This window comes from Symphalangus syndactylus, chromosome 9, assembly GCF_028878055.3.
Source record: "Symphalangus syndactylus isolate Jambi chromosome 9, NHGRI_mSymSyn1-v2.1_pri, whole genome shotgun sequence".
Classification (NCBI taxonomy): Eukaryota; Metazoa; Chordata; class Mammalia; order Primates; family Hylobatidae; genus Symphalangus; species Symphalangus syndactylus.
In genome coordinates, this window is record NC_072431.2 from 86,528,226 (window position 1) to 86,550,757 (window position 22,532).

At 46.1% G+C, this 22,532-nt stretch overlaps 1 protein-coding gene across 13 annotated transcripts in view; it reads right to left on the minus strand.

The window, feature by feature from the left end:
* Positions 1 to 2,790: 2,790 nt before the first annotated feature.
* Positions 2,791 to 22,532, minus strand: part of UBE2D4 (ubiquitin conjugating enzyme E2 D4 (putative)) — a 33,595-nt gene continuing 13,853 nt past the window's right edge. For 2 of the 13 annotated variants that reach the window (XM_055293307.2, XM_063609631.1), the window contains exons 3-8: positions 19,845 to 19,876; positions 19,671 to 19,748; positions 13,898 to 14,003; positions 11,940 to 12,033; positions 9,921 to 9,962; positions 2,791 to 6,785 (exon numbers count right to left, since the gene is read on the minus strand). In XM_055293307.2, the coding sequence (XP_055149282.1) occupies positions 6,752 to 6,785; positions 9,921 to 9,962; positions 11,940 to 12,033; positions 13,898 to 14,003; positions 19,671 to 19,748; positions 19,845 to 19,876 (386 nt within the window). In that variant the 3' untranslated portion in view covers positions 2,791 to 6,751. Of the gene's footprint in view, positions 12,034 to 13,897; positions 14,004 to 19,670; positions 19,749 to 19,844; positions 19,877 to 22,532 lie in introns of all 13 variants that reach the window. The other 11 variants (XM_063609629.1, XM_063609630.1, XM_055293310.2 and 8 more) reach the window with 6 other exon arrangements.

Below are 22,532 nucleotides of genomic sequence, written 5' to 3' on the forward strand. Positions count from 1 at the left end.
ATATATGTATATATCCACGGTCCCTTAAGTCCAGATGTGCTTTGGAATTCAATCTAAGATTTCAGAAAAGTTATACCACGTATGTCCTGTATACTCTGTAAGCCCTTATCACAGGATCTGGAGAGGAACTGGTAATCAGACATGTTCATGCTTTTGCTGTGATATGTGTGAATAATCAGCTAAGCAGAATATAAGAAGACTCTATCCTCACGGCAATTAAAGTCAGTTTTTGCTACCAAATGAACTACCAAAATCTTAAGGTGTTTGAGTCTGGATGGTGCAGATAAGGACTTGTGGACCTAATTTGGACAAAAACATGGTTCATTTGTTATGCCCATTTTTCTTTCTGTTCACATCATTGTTGCTTGTTGTCTTGTTTTGTGCTGCTATGACAAAGTACCACAGACTATGTAATTTACATAGAACAGAAATTTATTTTCTCACAGTTCTGGAGGCTGGGAAGTCCAAGGTCATGGCACTAGTATCTGGTGAGGGGCTTCTTGCTGCATCATAACATGGTGAAAGGGCAAAGAGGATGAGAGAGAGACTAAAAGGGGCCAAACTCATTTTTTTTTTTTTTTTGAGATGGAGTCTCACTCTGTAGCCAGGCTGGAGTGCAGTGACCGCGAACACGGCTCACTGCAACCTCCACCCCCCAAGTTCAAGCAATTCTCCTGTCTCAGCCTCCCAAGTAGCTGGGACTACAGGCACGTGCCACCATGCCCAGCTAATTTTTGTATTTTTAGTAGAGACGGGGTTTCACCATGCTGGCCAGGATGGTCTCGATCTCTTGACCTCGTGATCTGCCCACCTTGGCCTCCCAAAGTGCTGGGATTACAGGTGTGAGCCACCCCGCCGGGCCCCAAACTCAGTCTTTTCTAATGAACCTGAGGCAGGAGAATACGGGCTAGAAGCAGGGAACCAAACGCCAATTCACACTAACCTCCTAGAACCAAATCAAAAGGAAAACCCCATAACCCCTGTTATGACCAAGTAACAAAAGGACCAGAGGCTACTACTTTCTTTGCAACCCCCCCACCACCTTTTTCTGCATGGTAGATGAAAAATTGAAAGTACCTCTGATTGGTCCCTTCCCACAACCAATCAGGCTGGTCATGGGCCAAGTCTTCATTTGCATAGGAGTATAACTTTGTAACTTCACTTCAGCCTTTCCGCAATCAGTCAGAGGTTTGCATAGGGTGTAACTTTGAAACTTCGCTTCAGCCTCTGATAGGTCCCCTCCCTCAACCAATCAGACTGATTGTGGGCACTACTTCATTTACAAGGGTGTACACCAAGTAACCAATGGGAAACCTCCAAAAAATTCTGTAACCCCCAAAAAATTCTGTAACCAGGCTCTTGAGCCACTTGCTCAAGCCAGTCTCACCCTGTGGAGTGTACCTTCATTTTCGATGAATCTCTGCTTTTGTTGCTTCATTCTTTCCTTGCTTTCTTTGTGCATTTTGTCCAATTCTTTGTTCATGACACCAAGAACCTGGACACCCTTCATGGGTAACAAACCCACTTCCAAAATAATGGCATTAATCCATTCATGAGAGCCTAAGCACCTCCCACCTCCCACCACTCAACACCATCACGTTGGAGATCAAGCCTCTAAGACATGAACTTTGGTGGATACAGTTGAACAACAGCACTTGTCTTACAGGCAGAAGCTCTGACATTTCTGAGAGGAAAAGTTACTTCATCCTGACCTGGAGAAGTCTCAAGTTCTGACAAAATATCCCTTCTCCTCAGCAGTCCAGTCTGCAGCCTTCACCCCTCCTTTGAATTCGTCCTGGATCTTCTTTTCAATCTTTTCTCTTTTCCACAGTGCAGGTCTCCCTACTTCTCTACTTTGACTTCACTACTGTTTACATTAGAAAAAGTGAATTTACATAAATAGAGGCTCTCCAGATCTCCTAATTTTCAGTCTTTTCCCCCCTTACTTCAGTAACATCTCTGCTTGTTTTTCCTTCAGACCAGACCCTCAGGTGACTTTCTGCCCCCTCATCCCTCTGCCCCCAGACTCCATATTACAGAGGAGTTTGGCCATCAGTCTTATGGTACTTCTACCGCCTTCTCTTTGGTGAACATATCTTTTTTTCTCTTCTTTGTCTGGGAATACTCCTATTTAATTACCTTCTAGTTGTCAGGTTCCTTCACCCAGTTGGCCACCAGTCCCAGGTGGAAGTCCTAGAAGGTCTGGGAGCACTTTTCAAATTTTAGTCTACCTGAGGAGAAGCTACCCTTACCTGAAACCAGGTTGTGCAGGCCAAAGAAGCAGGTCTCTGTGTTATGGAATTAGATCAGCTGAGTGAGGTGACCAGGCTCCATGTAGAGAAGACTATAAGGAGGAGTCTCTGGTGGTGAGAAGTTTGAGGGAGCATGATACTGCTTCCTGTTGTAGTATATGGAAACCTGTTTCAGCTTGATAGGCCAGGGAAAGCCTCAGAGGAGGTAACTAACCCTGGAGCAGAGACTGGGTTCTGAGGTAGGAGCCAGCTTAATTGGTCTGAGAAGTGGGACACAGGGAGAAGGAGAGGCCAAGGGAAGGGCTTTGGGTTTTATTCTATGTGTAATGGAAACCCTGATGGGTTTTAAAGAGGAGAGGATGTGGCCTGCCATATGTAGACCACCTCACCCTTATCCCTCTCATGCTCCCATTTTTCTTGTTTAAGTTTCCTGTTGGCTGTCCTGTAACCATTCCATGGGTTCTTCTTTCCTGTTGCTCAGATACAGCTGATCTATCAAGATCAGGGAAACAGTATAATACACATAGAGCCAGCTAAATTGGAGACTAGAGTTTTATTATTACTCAAATCAGCCTCCCCCAAAATTTGGAGGCTAAGATTTTTAAAGAATAGTTTGGCAGGCAGGGGGCTAGGGAATGGGTGCTGCTAATTGGTTTGGGGTGCAGTCATAGGGCTGTGGAAAATGGTCTTCATGTGCTGTCTGCTTCTGGGTGGGGCCACAGGAGTCTAACTGGGGCCATCCAGTTATCAGAGATGCAAAAACCTGAAAAGACATCTCAAAAGGCCAATCTTAGGTTCCACAACAGTGATGTTATTTACAGGAGTTATTGGGGAAGTCGTAAATCTTGTGACCTTTGGAATAATGGCAGTAATCATTTAACTACAAATTTAGGCCCCTCTCATCCTTCTAACCTGGTGGCCTTTCATTAGTGTTACAGAGGCATTTTAGGTTTGTGTGTTTTTTGTTTGTTTGTTTGTTTTGAGATGGAGTTTTGCTCTGATTGCCCAGGCTGGAGTATAATGGCACAATCTTGGCTCACTGCAGCCTCTGCCTTCTGGATTCAAGCGATTCTCCTGCCTCAGCCTCCTGAGTAGCTGGGATTACAGGCATGCACCACCACACCTGGCTAATTGTGTATTTTTAGTAGAGATGGGGTTTCCCCATGTTGATCAGCTGGTCTTGAACTCCTGAACTTGTGATCTGCCTGCCTTGACCTCCCAAAGTGCTGGGATTACAGGCGTGAGCCACCGTGCCCAACACTAATTTTTTTTTTTTTGGAGACAGAGTCTTATTCTGTCACCAAGGCTGGAGTGCAGTGGCACAATTTTGGCTCTGCCCGCCCCCCCCCGGGTTCAAGCAATTCTCCTACCTCAGCCTCCCGAGTAGCTGGGATTACAGATGCACGCCAACACACCCAGCTAATTTTTGTATCTTTTCCTTTTCTTTTTTTTTTTTTTGAGCCAGAGTCTTGCTCTGTCACCCAGGCTGGAGTGCAGTGGCACAATCTTGGCTCACTGCAACCTCTGCCTCCAAGATTCAAGAGATTTTCCTGCCTCAGCCTCCCGAATAGCTGGGACTACAGGCACATGCCACCACACCCAGCTAATTTTTTGTATTTTTAGTAGAGATGGGGTTTCACTGTGTTGCCCAGGCTGGTGTTGAACACCTGAGCTCAGGTGATCCGCCCGCCATGGCCTCCCAAAGTGCTGGGATTACAGGTGTGAGCCACCACGCCTGGCCCGTTAATTTTTGTATTTTTAGTAGAGATGGGGGTGTTGCTATGTTGGCCAGGCTGGTCTTGAACTCATGACCTCAAGTGATCTGCCTGCCTTGGCCTCCCAAAGTGCTGAGATTACAGGTGTGAGCCACTTCGCTCAGCCTCTTCTTAATTTCTTCACTGACCCAGTGATCTTTCAAGATGGTGTTACTTAATTTTCACATATTTGTACAGTTTCCAGAGTTCCTTGTGTTACTTACTTCTAGTGCTTTTTTAATTTAGAAAGAACAGAAATTTGTTTCTCGCAGTTCTGAAGGCTGCAACATACTGCTTTTTATTCCATTGTGGTCTAATAAGATACTTGATAGGATTTTGATTTTTAAATATTTGTTGAGATTTATTTTGTGGCCTAACATATGGGCTATCCTGGAGAATGTTCCATGTGCTGATGAGAATATGTATTCTGCAGCTGTTGAATGAAATAGTCTGTAAATGTCTCTTAGATTCATTTGGTCTATAGCGTATTTTAAGTCTGATGCCTCTATGTTGATTTTCTAGACCATAATCTGTCCAATGCTGAAAGTGAGTGCTGAAGTCCCCAACTTATTGTACTGGGGTCTCTTTATCTCTAGTAATATTTACTTTATATATCTGGGTGCTCCAGTGTTGAATGCATATATATTTACAATTGTTATATCCTCTTGCTGAATTGATCCCTTTATCATTATATAATGACCTTTTCTCTTTTTGTTTTTTGACTTAAAGTCTATTTTGTCTGATATAAGTATAGCTAGTCCTGCATGCTTTTAGTTTACATTTGAGTGGAATATCTTTTTTCATCCCTTCACTTAGTCTATATGCATCTTTTTAGTGAGTTTCTTAAAGGCAGCATATAGCTGGATCTTGTTTTTTTTTTTTTTTTTTTTGAGACGGAGTCTCGCTCTGTCGCCCAGGCTGGAGTGCAGTGGCGCAATCTCGGCTCACTGCAAGCTCCGCCTTCCGGGTTCACGCCATTCTCCTGCCTCAGCCTCTCCGAGTAGCTGGGACTACAGGCGCCCGCCACCACGCCCGGCTAATTTTTTGTATTTTTAGTAGAGACGGGGTTTCACTGTGGTCTCGATCTCCTGACCTCGTGATCCGCCCGCCTCGGCCTCCCAAAGTGCTGGGATTACAAGCGTGAGCCACCGCGCCCGGCCTGGATCTTGTTTTTGTTAAATTCATTTTACAAAATTTATTTTAGAGACCAGGTCTTGTTTTGTCACTCAGGTTGTAGTGCAGTGGCAATCATAACTCAACTGCAGCCTTCAACTCCTGAACTCAAACAGCCCTCCTGTCTTAGCCTCCCAAGTAGCTAGGACTACAGGGACACGCCACCAGGACCAGCTTTTTTTTTTTTTTTTTTTTTTTTTTTTTAGAGATAGTGGTCTTGCTATGTTGCCCAGGCTGGTATTGAACTCAAGCGATATCCTCCTGCCTCAGCTTCCCAAAGCATGGGGATTACAGTTGTGAGTCACCATGCCTCACCTGGATCTTGTTTTTCTAACACACTCAGCAAGGGTATGTGTGTGTGTGTATATATATATTTTTTTAATTGTATTTTTTTGGAGATAGAGTCTCACTCTGTCACCCAAGCTGGAGTGCAGTGGCATGATCTCGGCTCACTGCAACCTCCACCTCCCGGGTTCAAGTGATTCTCCTGTCTCAGCCTCCTGAGTAGCTGAGATTACAGGCATGTGCCACCATGCCCGGCTAAACAAGGCTATATATTTTAATTGGGAAGTTTGAACTCTTTACATTCAAGGTTGTTATTGATGAGTGAGGACTTATTCCTGTCATTTTAATTGGTTTCTGATATTTTATATGTCCTTTGTTATTTTCTTCTTCTTGAAAAATTTTTTCCTTTCCTTTTTTTAATAAGAGACAGGGTCTCACTATGTTGCCTTGGCTGGTCTCAAACTCTTGACCTTAGGCAGTTCTCCCACCTCAGCCTTCCAAAGTGCTGGGATTACAGGGATGAGCCACCATGCCTGGTCCCTTTCTTATCTTTTGCGATTTGGTGGTTTTCTGTGATGATAATGCTTGATTTCTTTCTCATTCGTGTATCTAGTCTATCAGTGACTTTTATACTTTCACATGGTTTCTTTCTATAATTCCCTTTTCCTCCTACCATATCTTGTATACCATAAGTGCTAATCAATGCTTTGATGCCACTTAACATAACTGGAAAGTGACTGTGATGATTGGCTAGCAGCAAGTCTTTCTCAGAAGACCAGCCTTTTGAGCCATTGTGGGTGGGCTGGGGGACAGCAGGGTTGAGAGACCGGCTATAAGTGGCAGCTCTGCTGTTGCCCTCCAACATGGAGCCCAGCTGAGCACCTGCCTTCAAGGGGAGCTCTGATGCAGGCAGCTGGATGCCTGCAAGCACACCTGTCTGGGGGCAAGGGAGAAGATGAGAAGGACAGGAAGGAAATAGATGTATTTTTAAGGAAATCATTGACTTCTGATGGGGTGTTTTGCAGATTTTTTATAGCTTTTTGTTTTTGTTTTTTTTTTAGAAAGTTTCTCTGTCATCAGGCAAAGACCAGGGTGGGAACAGGAAAACTAGAAAACTGGTCAAGGGAGAACAAGTCCCTTTTCCTCTCACCAGTGAACAGCAGGTGAGGAAGCAGACTCTGGGAGGAACACTGTTCAGGATGGCTTGCTGCCTGCATGGCATGAGGCTGCTGTCTTGTGGGTGCTGGCAGCCACAATCTCCATTTTTCTGAAGACCACCATTTATGGCTAGATCCAGTAGAGGTCCAGAACTTTCCCGACACTGCTGGAGAGGAAGTGTGTGTCACTGTCAGCGGAGACAGCCATGCGGAATGGAAGCACGGGAAGAAGGGGTGGGGAGGGGAGGAGAGATGAGTGGCTCTATGCTAATCTTAGAGTTCCTTCTCTGCCCTTTTGGGTACCAGAGACAGACCCTAGGAAAGGAATTCTGCAGACAGTCTTGGAAGCACCTTCTCTGGCACTTAAGGCTTTTTCCTGAATTTCAGAGACAGAAACATACCCATCCTTGAGCAACTGCAGTGAGGCAGTGTGGAATTCTAGGGTGTTGATAGCTGTGAGCTACCAGGCCTGTTGGACATTTGCATTCTGACATTTTAATTCCTTGTCCTAAGATTTTGACTCTTTGCCATGTTCTTGGAACTCCTGGATCTTTCTGGAGTCTGATAGAGGATCAAAATCTCAGCTCCATTCAGCAAACACAGACGCTTCTGGGGGAGAGCTAATGGTCATTTTTTCATAATGGATCAATTGTTCAAGATCAAGCACCTGTCTGATCGCTGTTGTCCACAGAGAAAAAAACACATTACTCCACAGTTAGCTTCTCGGATTTGCTGTCTAGTTGTCAACCTGAGACCTTCCTTGGAAGCATGGCTTCTGCACAAGTGGGTTACATTGACTGTACCACAGTGGCTCTTAAAACAAGGTTTTTGACTTAAGGAGCCTGTTCTCCAGGCTGACCTGAACCCCTCAAAGACATGGCAAGCAAGTGACATTTCTGCCCAGGGGATTTGCTGAGAGATCTGGAAGGTACAAAGCCACTGTAGGCTTCAATGGGTGAGTGAATTTTTACCACAAACCCCAAAGGGCTGATTTGACTTTCTCTATTATATATATCCAACAGAGAGAGCAGGCTTGGGGAAATTTTGTCTGGACTCAGAAAATTCATCAGTTTCTTGGGAATCATCAGCTATTACACTTGAAAGACCAGAGTATGGTTATTCCCCAACACCAAATTGGGCCTTAATTTTCCCATCTGACCTGTCTCTAACATGTGAATCAGTCCCACCTTCCCTGACCACATGAGTAAAGTGTTCTGTGATGCTTGGCTATAGATGCAGTGTGACAACTGCCTGAAGCACATGATCTCAGGCACCAGATGGCACTGCTGCTCAGTAGAGCCATATGCTAACGGCCTTCCTAGGGCACACTGGTAACAGCATTCTCCCCAACTATTAAGATTTATTGTTTTATTTAAGCAAAGACCAAAGAAGCAGTGAAGATACAAGAATTAAAACGGCAATCCTTGCTGGGCACAGTGGCTCACGCCTGTAATCCCAGCACTTTGGGAGGCCAACGTGGGCAGGTCATTTGAGGCCAGGAGTTCGAGACCAGCCTGGCCAACATGGTGAAACACCGTCTCTACTAAAAATACAAAAATTAGCCCAGCATGGTGGTGCATGCCTGTAATTCTGGCTACTCAGGAGGCTGAGGCAGGAGAATCGCTTGAACCTGGGAGGCAGAGGTTGCAGTGAGCCAAGATTGCATCACTGCACTCCAGCCTGGGAGACAGAGCAAGACTCTGTGTTGAAAAAAAAAAAAAAAAAAAGGCAATCCTCACCATGGTGAGATGCAGCCACACTCAAAGGACCCCAAAAAGGGCCTTATGGTAGCAGGAGGATCCTAAATTTGGACCCTCACAAAGGGAATGCAGACCAAGTTAAAAGTGCTTCTTCCTTTGCTAAGGAAGTGATTATGTGAATAACCTCAGTATTCTCAGTGGGAAAGTATCTGGCAATAAATTTGTAGCCACAACTTGGAAGTTTCTGGAAGAAATCAACCTCCCACAGCCACCTTTGGCTGACTGCTTGTGTTAGGTCTGTAGACTTCCTTTCAATCAGCCTGCAAAAGCCCCATCTGGCCATTCGGTCACAGTTTTACTGCTTCTTCACCTCTTGTTCCTATTCACCTACACATCACTTCCTGGAAGTGGACCAGCTTTATAACCAACCTAGAAAGATCAGGTTGAATTTGGCTTTAGAGATATGAAGCTCCTCAATTTTCTTCCCTCTGTGGAAATTTTATTAGAATAATCTCTTCTCTTTGCTGTCCTCTTCCTAACTAACCTAATCTCAAGGCTCAAAGCTTTAAAGGCAAATCTTACAATGTGTTGCATCAGAAAGCCAAGGCAGAAAGCCGATCACCTAACAGGCTATTTTAAGTTATTTTAAGGCTACAAATAACTGTTAAAAGTATGTATCTTCTGTTCTGCCTAAAAGAAAGAGGCTGAAATGTCAATTATCATTTAGAGTTCTGAATGAATTGCATTTTTATTTACATTTAAGAGTCTCTCTCCCTCCTTGTGTTCTAGTCTGTGAATGGCTCACACTTGGACTTAGTGTAGGCTCCTATGGGAGGAGCGGATGGTAGTGAGAATCCTCATCAAATGGAGTAACATGACCCAAATCTCTAGAGGTTTCATAATTTTGCTCTTGCTTCTAAAAACATAATCATCTCTTATGGGGTGTTATGTGCTTTGTATCCTGAAATTTTCCACTTGCTGCTTCTTAGTGTGAGGCAAGAAATGCCAGCATGTGGCACTGCAGGAGGAAACTGGTGGAAGCCGCAGGGCTAGGCCTTCACTTCCCAGTGACACTGTTCCCAATTCCCTCCAGGATAAGCTGAGACTCCTCAGGATGTGGTTCTGCAGCAGATGAGGTGCGAAGAAAGCCTGCTCTGCCCTGGGCACCCAGGATGGCACTGAGTTCTAAAAGGCAAAGGGTATGTGGCGAGGGGCCAGGCTGAGGCCCTGGTGTGGTACCATCATGGGCAGCAGCACCATTTGAGGCCAGGTAGGAGAGACGTGCAGGGCCTGGCCCCCCCAAGAGACCAGCAGACAAACTGAGGCGGCAGAGAGAGAGATTCCAGTGTCACCAGGAAGACTGAAGATCATAACAACAATGGCTGCTGATTTGGCATCAAAGAGGTGGCACTGTCAAAGCCATAATTGCTGCAAATGGCACCAACATGCTGCAGCTGGAGAGAGTGGGTGACCAACATTTGTTTGAAGAACAGATGACACTCTTTGAATGGCTCAGCCAACAGCCCAAAGTTTTAAGGGAAGACCTCTCTGCCAGCTTCTCCTGGACAATGTCTCATGTAAAACCTCCGAGGCACTTACATAGCATATTTTTGTGTCCACTCTCTTGCTAGTCTGTTGTACCTGGAATAAAAAAGCAGAGGGAGTGACACCCTCACTTGAAATGGTCACTTCCCTTCAATGTGGTGCAGAGAACAGGACTGATGTGGGGAATGCTGCTGCTGCTGCTTGTCAAACATCTACGGCTGATGGGTGAGTGGAATAAAGGCTTTCCCCGGAGCAGGAGCACATCAGACATGGCTGTAAACCCCCAGCTGGGTGAACCCCTCATGTGTAAACCCCAAACTGTTGATTCTCCATAACTATCTGCAGTGGAAGATTTAATAATGCAACAGACTTCCTCTCTTTCTTTCTCTTGTCCTACAATATGGATGCAGGGAGGACAGAGAAGAGACACACAAAGATCAGTTTGTACTAGTTACAGGCTGTCCAGCACACAAACTCCAGAACAAGGGCTTGGGAATCTGCCTACCAGGGTGTGCATCGGTACCATCCTCAGCAGCTGTTCTGCCCCTCTGTGCCCTGGCTTTTTTGATTGCTTGCCATGGGGAAAGTATCTGCCTTGTGTGCTTGTGGGGAAACTAGAGAATTCTATATGTAAAGCACATGGAGCAGGCCGGGCATCCATTGAAGACTATGCAGGTGTGTGCACTTACTCTCATCATTGTAATGAGACTTGATGCTACGAGACTATAAATTAGAGAGATTTATAGTTACAAGAGGCACTGAAAAAAAATCACTTTTGGTATGTCTAAAATATCTCGTAGTAAGTGTTAAAATAAACAAAAGTTAAACCCCAATTAAAAATTTTGACTGTTATTGAGAAAACTCCAATGAGGGAAATAATAAGATCTATAAAAGTCTTAAGAAAAATATAATTTGAAAAAAACATGTGGCTGAGTGTGGTGGCTCACGCCTATAATCCCAGCACTTTGGGTGGCCTAGGTGGGCAGATTGCTGGAGTCCAGGAGTTTAACACCAGCCTGGGCAACATGGCAAAACCCTGTCTCTACAAAAAATTAGCCAGGTGTGGTGGCACACGCCTGTAGTCCCAGCTACTCAGGAGGCTGAGGCAGGAGGATAGGTTGAGCCCGGAAGATCAAGGCTGCAGTAAGCTGTGATCACACCACTGCACTGCAGCCTGGGCAACAGAATGAGACCTTGCCTCAAAAAAAAAAAAAAAAAAGGAAAAAACATACTCTATTCTCTATTCTAATCTCTTCAGACAGAAAAGAAGTAATGAGTAGTGAACTGAAGAATGCACTCACTGAAGATGTCTTTTAAAAGGGCTAGCAATACCTTCCCTGAAGGTCCACAACTGAGATTCACACCACTCACAGGACTGTGGCCCCTGCCACACCTGGGCCTCTCTCACAGTGCTGTCAGCACTCAGAGACTAACACTTGGCGATGACTCCTTGTGCCTGCCCCACCAACTACAGACACCCTCATGCTACAGTGCACGTGGTTGTGCCTGGCCTAGGGGGTCAGAATTTTACAATTCTGGGTCTGTTAATTGGTGTTTAAACAGAGAGCTGGCAATGAAGGTCTAACACTCTGCTGACTTCTGAGCTGAGCCAGTGAACTGACCACAGCAGTGTTTCCCACCTTGACTGCCCTCAGCCTCACCTTCGGTATAGCCAAGGAGACATCCCCTTGTCTTAGGCTATAAACCCTAGAATTTAAATCAGAATTTTTCTTGTTGTCAGATTCTTCTGAGTCTGTTCTTGGCTGACCACTGATTTTGCTGGCCTCGAGGACAGGGCTTGGCAATGTTTTCATATATAGTAGCAGCAGCTAATGAGTTATCCAGGAAGGTGAACCGCTTTTATCTCCTTCTCCCTCCTTAGACTCAAAGGACATGTTAGTGAGAGAGCCAGGAGTCCAAGCCCAGGGCACACCCGCTGTGCACATGGCTCAGCATGGGTAGGAAGATGTCTGTGGGAACCTGTAGCCCAGAAGCACCAGCTCAGAGCACAGGTACCGCATGGAGCTGCCTGGGGCAGCCATGGCGCAAAGGCAACCCAAAGAGGACACGTACTTCTCTCTGTCGGCTTTGTAGGTGTGGGCTATCTCTGGCACCAGAGGGTCATCAGGGTTGGGGTCGCAGAGCAGCGAGCAGATGGACAAGAGAACTGGGAAGAAAAGAAAAGGTTGGTCAGCTGTAGCCACGAGGCTGCTGGGTCACCCCTGGGTAAACTTCCCTGAACTTGCACTCTGTATTTTGACCAAGCAGTTGTCTTCCCTTCAACAGCCCAATCTAAATTGCTTGATGCACCACTTGCCCTGTCCCACGTATCAGCCAAGGCGGTCCTCACTTTGTGGCCTCAGGCATACTGTGCTAGGATACTTCCCTCCTGGGTGCATCCTGGTTCTCATTTCCCTTCTCCACTGAAGCACCCCATCTTAGTCTCCAACTGCCCTCCATCCTTGTCTGCACCCTACATCATGCACCGCTGGCATTTAGTCCTAGGAGTCCTGTTTACTGTTAAGGAAACAAGAATTCAGAGCATTCAAGTAACTTGTCCAAGGTCACAGACTTGGAACACCCAATAAATGGATAAAAATGAGATTCTGGGCCAGGTGTGGTGGCTCACGCCTGTAATCCCAGCACTTTGGGAGGCCGAGGCAGGAGGATCACCTGAGGTCGGGAGTTCAAGACCAGCCTGACCAACATGGAGAAACCCTGTCTCTACTAAAAAAATACAAAATTAGCCAGGCATAGTGGTGCATGCCTGTAATCCCAGCTACTTGGGAGGCTGAGGCAGGAGAATCTCTTGAACCTGGGAGGTGGAGGTTGCAGTGAGCTGAGATCAGGCCATTGCACTCCAGCCTGGGCAACAAGAGCAAAATTTGATCTCAAAAAAAAAAAATAAAGAGATTCTGAACCAGGTCTGTCTAACTGCAAAGCAGATGCATCCTCCTGTGTGCCAGCACCGTCTCTAGGATGTGCACTTAGTGTGGCTCTCAGCAACCCTAGGGGAAGGGAATCACCCACTAGGGCTGTAGTGAGGAGCAGAAGGAACTGTGGTGCCTGGATTCTTGGGGTCACAGAGAGAAATGCAAACTTTCATTCCTGGCTTTGCTTTCGACTCACCATATGATTCCAAACAAACTGGATTCAGTGAGTCCATCAAAGTTCTGACCACAGGTCCCCACACATAAAGCTACAAATGACAGGGGCAGGTTTGCCTTTCTTAAGATACTTGGCCGGGCACAGTGGCTCATGCCTATAATCCCAGTGCTTTGGGAGGCCACAATGGGAGGACTGCTTGAGGCTAGGAGTTTGAGAATGGCCTGGGCAACAAAGTGAGACCCTGTCTCCTCTACAGAAAAATTTAAAAATTAGGCCAGGCTCTGTTTCTCTTGGGTTGATTTTTCACCATCCTACCCACGCTCCACCTGCCAGGATACTGCACCATCTACATTCAGGTCACTCGTGCACACATAGCCCATGCACAGCCCATCTTAGTTCAGAAGGAATATCTGCATTTCCAAGCTCAGTTTAGACTGTTTTCTTCAACTTCAGCCACAGTCATGTGCTTAACATCATTTATTTTGTGAAGGGAGGATTTCTCCACCAACTTCGAGGCCCCCGGGGGCATGCCCTGTATCTTCCTTCAGGACTGACTCACAGTCCGTTTTGTGCTTATTAGATGAATAAATGAGGGAACAGAGAAGGTAATGTAACATTTGCCTTTCTTATTTTTAGATTAAAAAAATATAAGTAGAATCAGTATTTTCTTCTTGCACCCATGTGACAGTCTTGAGCACACCAGGGCAATTGACTGCCGAGAAGCGCCAGGGAGCGGGGCACAAAGTTCTGCTGGTGCTGCCTTGTAGGGGTGTAAGGATATCCACTTACAGGCACAGCAGTGGACAGGGCTATGTGACCTGGGAAAGGTGACTGCTCTCTCTGAGCCTCCATTTCCACTCAGTCAGTGCTGGGGTAAAAACATGTGTAAGAGAGCATACAGAGCATGCCATTAGCATCTCTACCTTTTGACACAGTCAACGCTGGAGACCACTGAGACCGCAGGATATCGAGGCAGATGCTGCCATTGCTGTTGATATTAGGGTGATAAATTTTGGTTGTGAAAGCAACCTGCAAAGACAAGAGATCCCAAATCAGACAAACCACAGGGACGTCTGGGAAATGAACCTAGTAAAGCAGAAGCAGCCGCTGCTGGGCTGTACCTGGAGTGTGCTGCATACCTGGCCCCACAGTGCAGGCTAAGCCAGACCCCCATTCCCAAACTCTAATGGGATATGGAAGTGGGTGATCACCTAGAAGTTCCCTGACCCATTCCCTGCTGGATTCTCATTCTGAACATAGGGGGATTGATACCATCTACCTGAAAGCAGTATGCTCTGAGGAGTAACAAGCGTGGTGGAAAGGACTCAAAAGCCCAGAAGTTTTATGCAAAAAGCAGTGATGTTTTGTTGATGTATCAGCAGAAAAGCTCAGGCCCAAAGACTTCATGACTAAAACACCAAAGGCAATGGCAACAAAAGCCAAAATAGACAAATGGGATCTAACTAAACTAAAGAGCTTCTGCACAGCAAAAGAAACTATCATCAGAGTGAACAGGCAACCAACAGAATAGGAGAAAAATTTTGCAATCTACCTATCTGACAAAGGGCTAATATCCAGAATCTACAAAGAACTTAAACATATTTATAAGAAAAAATCAAACAACTCCATCAAAAAGTGGGCAAAGGATATGAACAGACACTTCTCAAAAGAAGACATTTATGCAGCCAACAGACACAAAAAATGCTCATCATCACTGGTCATCAGAGAAATGCAAATCAAAACCACAATGAGATACTATCTCACAGCAGTTAGAATGGCGATCATTAAAAAGTCAGGAAACAACAGATGCTGGAGAGGATGTGGGGAAATAGGAATGCTTTTACACTGGTGGTGGGAGTGTAAATTAGTTCAACCGTTGTGGAAGACAGTGTGGCAATTCCTCAAGATATTCCTTGAGGAATCCTGCACGTTGTGCACATGTACCCTAGAACTTAAAGTATAATAATAAAAAAAAAAGTTCTAGAAATGGTATTTCAAATGGTATGCCATTTGATTCAGTAGTGATCCCATTACTGGGTGTATACCCAAAGGATTATAAATCGTGCTACTATAAAGACATACGCACACGTATGTTTATTGCGGCACTATTCACAATAGCAAAGACTTGGAACCAACCCAAATGTCCATCAATGATAGATTGGATTAAGAAAATGTGGCATATATACACCATGGAATACTATGCAGCCACAAAAAGGATGAGTTCATGTCCTTTGCAGGGACATGGATGAAGCTGGAAACCATCATTCTCAGCAAACTATCACAAGGACAGAAAACCAAACACTGGGCCGGGCACGGTGGCTCACACCTGTAATCCCAGCACTTTGGGAGGCCAAGACGGGTGGATCACCTGAGGTCAGGAGTTCGAGACCAGTCTCAACATGGGGAAACCCCATCTCTACTAAAAATACAAAATTAGCCAGGCATGGTGGTGCAGGCCTGTAATCCCAGCTACTCGGGAGGCTGAGGCAGAATTGCTTGAACCTGGGAGGTGGAGGTTGTGGTGAGCCGAGATCGCGCCATTGCACTCCATCCTGGGCAACAAGAGAAAACTCCATCTCAAAAAAAAAAAAAAAAAAGGAAGAAAATCAAACACTGCATGTTCTCACTCATAGGTTGTAATTGAACAATAGGGACACAGGGTGGGGAACATCACACACCAGGGCCTGTCGGGGGGTGGGGGGCTGAGGCAGGGATAGCATTAGGAGAAATATGTAATGTAAATGATGAGTTGATGGGTGCAGCAAACCAACATGGCACATGTATACCTACGTAACAAACCTGCACATTGTGCACATGTACCCTAGAACTTAAAGTATAATAATAAAAAAAAAAAAAAGAAAAAGAAAAGCTCAGGCCGTGGACCCTCTGCCAGGCCACAAACCCTCCTCACCTTTCTATTTCACCCTTTGTAAGACCCCCCCTTCTCAGAATTTAGCCCTAAAATACCCTTGTGCACTTCAAATATGTAAGGATACCCACTGTAACAAAAGATGTGAAACCTAAATGTCTTCAGATTGATTACTGGTTAAATTAATGTTATATATAAGCAACAGAATATTACACCTGTTTAAAAAGAATGAGGTGAATTTTTAAAACATGAATGTGATCATATGGAACAATTTCCAAGATACATTGCTATGGGAAAAGCAAGATGCAGATTTATGGAAAGGTCTGTTCCATTCATGGGAGAAACAAGGAAGCACAAACAAGTGCTTATCCAGGTTGAGATTACTCTTGGAAGAGAAATGAAAAGACAAATAGGACTCAGTGCCTTGTGGAAAAAAAGGGTGGGGGGGCCAGGCGTGGCTACAGAGACAAAGTTTAAAGAAGATCCTATTTTCTACTGTATACTCTCCTACATTGGACTTTTTTTTTCTTTATTAAACCACAGCCACACATTACTTCTTCAAATGACCTTGGACCTCAGAGCCTTCACTATAAGTAGGTACATGGTACTTCTCCCAGGGATGTTGTGGGACCCATGAAGAGTCCGCTCTCTGTGATGTGCAAGGTGCTCTGAGTCAGGTGCAGCTTCCACTGCAATAGGAGCCTAAGAATCTGCCTCACCTACACTCCCTCTAGGTGAGCAGTGACCCCAACGCAGGGGCTGGGGCAAAGGAACATAGGATTTTGCCAGCTGGGCGCGGTGGTCATGCCTGTAATCCCAGCACTTTGGGAGGTTGAGGTGGGTGGATCACAAGGTCAGGAGTTTGAGACCAGCCTGGCCAATATGGTGAAACCTCGTCTCTACTAAAAATACAAAAACATTAGCTGGGCATGGTGGCACATGCCTGTAATCCCAGCTACTTGGGAGGCTGAGGCAGGAGAATTGCTTGAATCCGGGAGGCAGAAGTTGCAGTGAGCCGAGATCACGCCACTGCACTCCAGCCTGGGTGACAGAGCGAGATTCTGTCTCAAAAAAAAAAAAAGGATTTTGCCTCTTCCGCTAGCTCTGAGAACTCACTGGTATTTCTTAGGCTAGATGGAGGATGCACAAACATCCTTTATATCATTATCTACAATTTTTTGCATGTTTGATATAGATTTTAATAGTTGTTTTAAACTTACTTTTGAATATGAGAAGAGAGTTGTGTGCATGTGAGCTTGAACATCTATTACCATACAATTTTTCCCAGGAAGGGTCAAACTTCAAAATCATCTCAGACTTAAGTATCTGCCTCAATAGCTCCAATAAAGATGATGCAATCTTGCCAGATTCCTCCTATTGTCAGAAAATTTGTGCCAAAACATAAATCCAGTTGCTCCTGTTCCCCTGTGGAAGGAGATTTTTAAAAGACAGAAGCACTTTCTTCTCTCATAGAGCGCCACTGTCACCTTTCAGCTCACATCTCTCCTTGTTAAAATAATCCCAACTCACCCACAGAGCTTACTTCTTAGTTTTTTAATAATAACCACTGTTGGCTAGGCGCGGTGGCTCACACCTGTAATCCCAGCACTTTGAGAGGCTGCGGCAGGCAGATCACCTGAGGTCAGGAGTTCGAGACCAGCCTGCCCAACATGGCAAAACCCCATCTTTACTAAAAATACAGAAAATTAGCCGGCGTGGTGGCGGGTGCCTGTAATCTCAGCTACTTAGGAGGCTGCGGCAGGAGAATCGCTTGAACCCAAGAGGCGGAGGTTGCAGTGAGCTGAGATTGTGCCACTGCACTTCATCCTGGGCAACAAGAGCGAAACCGTGTCTCAAAAAAAAATAATAATAATTTAAAAAATAATAATAATCACTGTTTCTCCTTTGTCCTTGGGCAATTAGGTATCCTGAAAACGCCCAACATTCAGGACTACATTGGTATCTGTTTAAGGAAAATCCTCAGCTGCTCACCCGGTAATGAAAGAGATAAGCTAGAAAATTACTACTTGATAAGACTCTGCCACAGTCTCTCCAGAGGGGAAGGGAGAAGGGGTGGATCACAGCACCATGAAGCATGCTTATGATTTTTCAACCAAACTCCCTTGAACAGCAGTTGTACTCCAACGTGGTAAAGCTATTTTAGCATCTATCATTGCCCTGCTCAGCACACCCCACTCCTCTGCCAAAAGCTTAAAAGGTCTCTGGGATCCTAAACATATTTAACCAAGATTTAAAATGCTCAGGCACCAGGTAGCCTCCGGTGGCGATGTCTGGACAGAGCTGCAGCTGGTGAGCACAGAAGGGGCTTCTTCACACTGACTCAGATAAACAACATGCAAAACAGCAGCTAAGCCTCTGACTCAAATTGAGCCATCAAGGCCAAGTCAAGGTAGTAAGACACAGCCACATCACAACCCCTCAGCTAAGGTGTCTGATGCAGATGCAGGACTTTCGAGTAAGTCTTGACAAAATGCACAACCTGGCCAAGCATGGTGGCTCACACTTGGAATCCCAGCACTTTGGGAGGCGGAGGTGGGTGGATCACCTAAGGCCAGGAGTCAAGACCAGCTTGGCCAACATTGTGAAACCCTGTCTCTACTAGAAATAACACAAAAATTAGCCACGTTTGGCGGCTAGTTCCTGTAGTCCCAGCTACTTAGGAGGTTGAAGCAGAAGAATCACTTGAACCCAGCCTCTTCTCCACAAGGCAGCAGAGTGATTGTGTCAGTGTGGTGATCCCCACAACGGCATGCAGACCCTACTCCTGGGGCCATCCGTACCCCTCTGGCCTCCTTCCCAACTCCTCACATGCTCACTCCCTTGGGGCAGTTCCCTGGGGACCTGACCACCCCCTTGCTGAGCTCCTGCAGTTCCCCCTTCTCAGGGTGATCTCTCCACCATCCTGGCTCCTGCTGCCAACCACTGCTTGTGCTACTTCCCAGTGCTGAGTGGCTCACGTGCTAAATGCCCTGTCTCCTCCACAGGACTGTGAGCCTCAGGGCAGGCTCTGCCACCCATGCAGAGCCCAGGTGAGAAGGAGTATGAGGTCCAAGGGTCCAGGGAGTGAGATGACCTGCAGTGCACAAGACATGCTAGCGCAGGGTGGTCGAGGCAGCTCCCTGGGCTTCTCCTTCGCTTTGGTGGCACTGCTCTCTAAAGCTCCACTGATGGGATGGTGTGTGCATGAAGGGCAAAGGAGGCTTGCTATTCTTTTAACTTAATAAAGGAAAGTGAAGGTGTGACTCACCAGTCCTAAACCAGGGTGTGTCCACCTTGGCACTATTGACACTTGTGGCTGATCATTCTCTGTCATGGGAAGGGAGGCTGTCCTGTGCACTGTAAGGAATCCCTGGAATACCCTGGCCTTTGCCCACTAGATACCAGCAGTACCCCCTCACCACAGTTTTGATAACCCAAAATATCCTAAGATGTTGCCCAAATGTCCCTGGGGCAGTAGCAAAATCACTCCGGCTGAGAACCCCTGTCCTAAGTCTAAGGGACTGCAGAGAAGGGAGCCAGAGCCTGGAGACATGACCAGACTCAGCTACAGTCACAAGGAGAAGCATTCAAACTGTGGCCTCAGTAAGGCCAGCACCAGCTCACCCCACTGACCCTTGATCACAACAGGTGCTAATTCCCAAAATCCAGTAATTAAAGTCCTGGGAAACTGTCACCACAGGATGGAGCGGTGGGCCCTCAGAGAAGCCCCATGTACAGCACTTTTTTACCTATACCTGACTTGAAGGGCCCCTTGTCACATGCTGTCTTTCATCCAAACATCAGGGGAGTTGTGAGGGGGACCTCACCTTTGGGGGCTTGAACGGGTAATCCGTAGGAAAGTGGATGGTCAGGAAGAAAACACCTCCTTGGTAAGGACTGTCATTCTGGAAGGATGAGACACAGAAAGAGATCAGTGCATGTGCTAAGCCCAAAGTGCAAGAAGCAAAACTGGAGTGGTGCGCTCAGCAGCTACTACCTACCGGGCCCATGATGGTGGCCTGCCAGTGGAACACTACAAAACAAAAGAGAGATGGGCATGTAAGAGACCCCCCAAGAAACATGTCTATTCTACTGAAAACGCACTGCTAAATTACAGGGCACTGTCCACACGGGATGCACCCACTTCTGACACCAACTGCAAGATTGGGGTTCCCCAAATCACCCAAGATGCGATAACTGCCTAGGACTCCCAGAGCTCACTGAAAGCGGTTGTGCTCAAGATTGCCGGTTATCACAGGGAAACAGCATAGGTTAACATCAAGAGGGTCCAAACGTAGAGCTTCCATTCTTCTCTCTCCGTGGAGTCAGGATGTGTTACTCTCCTGGCATTGCTGTATGGCAACACACACAGAGCACCTGATCAGGGATGTTCATCGGAGCCTCCTTATTCAGAATTCTTATTGGAGCTCCACCCTGAGAGCATGACTGACTGATTTGAATGCCCATAGGGCTGATCTCAGGCTCCAGTCTCCAGTTCCTCCAGGCATGATCTAAGCTCTCACCTTATTTTTTAGTTTTTTGAGATGGTCTCACTCTGCCACCCAGGCTGGTGGGCAGTGGCATGATTATAGCTCACTTCAGTCTCAAACTCCTGGGCTCAAGCTATCCTTCTGCCTCAACCTCCCAAGGAGCTGGGACAACAGGTATGTGCCACCACATCTGGATAATTTTTTACTTTTATTTTTTCATTTTTGTAGAGATGGGGTCTTGCTATGTTGCCCGGGCTAGGCTCTCACCTTAAATCACATGGCTGGTCTACTTGGTGTGGCCATTCCTCACCCTAAATCACATTGTTGGTGAGCATCAAAGCTTCCAGCCAAACAAAGACATTCCTATCAGGTATGATATCTTAGAGATCGCTCCCTACGTGTTAAGGATGAAGGCCAGATGTTTTGGGGACAAGATTAAATTCTTTTTGTTGTTATTGTTTGGTAGAGATGGGGTTTCACCATGTTGCCCAGGCTGGGCTCAAGAAATCTGCTAGCCTCAGCCTCCCAAAGTGCTGGGATTACAGGCATGAGACACTGTGCTTAGCCAAGATTAAATTCTTTACTACACAAATGCCAGTAACTACAATTCAGTCAGTTTTTTGCACAGAATTAAGCCTTGGCTAGGCTTCAGCCATTTTCCTTATTGCTCTTTATAAACCCTTCTATTCCTTGGTTCTTCTCCTGATTCATTGTGAAGCCCTCTTCAAAGTCTCTTTCAGGAGCCAACTGCCCATGGCCCTGGAGCCTATGGGTGCTGCCTCCATCTGAGTCCTCTCCTGCCCAACCTCTGGGCAGTGCCTTGTGCTCTAGGCACTCAGTAACAAGGTCACAATGAGCCCCTCTCATGCATCCCTTCCAGGTCGCCACCATTTGGCGAGAGTTTAGAGCCGCCTCCTGCTGCACATCACACCCTATGCTCTCTCCAGCGTCTCAGGTGACTTTCACTGCTCTACCCATTCCCAGAACAGCTCCTGTGTATCAGCAAGGCTAGCCTAGTGTGGCCCAAACACTCACATTCAAGGCTCCCAAGTCATACAAATGGTCCCAGGGATATTGACTCTAGGGCCTTGGTGGAAAATGCCTACTCACCCACAGGAGTGCATTGCTGGGATCATCTGAAGGGCCCTGTTATTATCAAGAGAATTCTGTCTCATATGGATTCATAGTGGATATGGAATTAGCCCAGAGTTTCAGACCTGGTCCTGTCCTGGGTTTCCTGTCACCTGTTTAAGTACCCCACAGGCTCTACCCAACAGGAGGCCCAGGAAAGCACCAAGGTTGGGTGGGAGCACAAGTGCAGGGACTAAAGCAGAAGTTTCCCAAGCCCCTAGAGGTGTTCAAAAGTAGTCAAGGTGGCCCTTGAGCCCTTTTCAATATTTCAAAGAAATGGTGCTGAAAAGAACACCTTTACCTGTAATAAGGCTGCCTGAGTTAATGAAAATATCACTTTTTTTTGCTTTTGACTGTTTTTATTCCAATTCATGCTAATCATTAGTTGAAAGTAGACATATCTTTGCCTAATATCTTTGCCTAATATTAATGTGAATGGAATTCTTTATTAAATAAAAGTGTTTTTGATAATATATTTCAGAACGGAAGGTTAGAATCATCTGGTCTTGTTCACTTTAATCCTGAGGGCTGCTGGGACACTAAGCAGGGCTTGAGGGCAGAGTCAGAAGAGAAGGTCCCAAAAGCAAGAGGACGAGAAAGGCTATATGTGAGGGATGCTGGAAATGGCTGTGAGCCCATGAGGTGGGTGTGAAATGGCCCAAAAGGCTAGCTTCCAATGCTGTCTGAACCTCATCCACTGAGGTCTGACTGTGGTGGCTGGCCTTGATGCTAGCCTCTCTTAGCACTGGGCTCTGGTGCAAGGTAAATTTGAGCTGAGCTGAGCATCAAGGAGCTGCCTCTAGACAGGTAAGGCTAAACAAGAACTAGTTCAAGCTTACAGCGACCCCAGTTTAATCTGATATTATCTTAAGTGACAGGTAAGACGGGAAGCATGCTATGGAGACCTGGGGTACTTGTGAGGACAACATGAGGTAAACACTGATTAGTGGGGAGCAGAGTGATGAGCAGGTACCAGGAGACAGTGGAGCAGAGTCGTTCTTGTTTCTTACACTCTGCATAGGCAGCTGGGAAACATTTCTGCTCTGCTCCAAAAATGAGATTTAAACT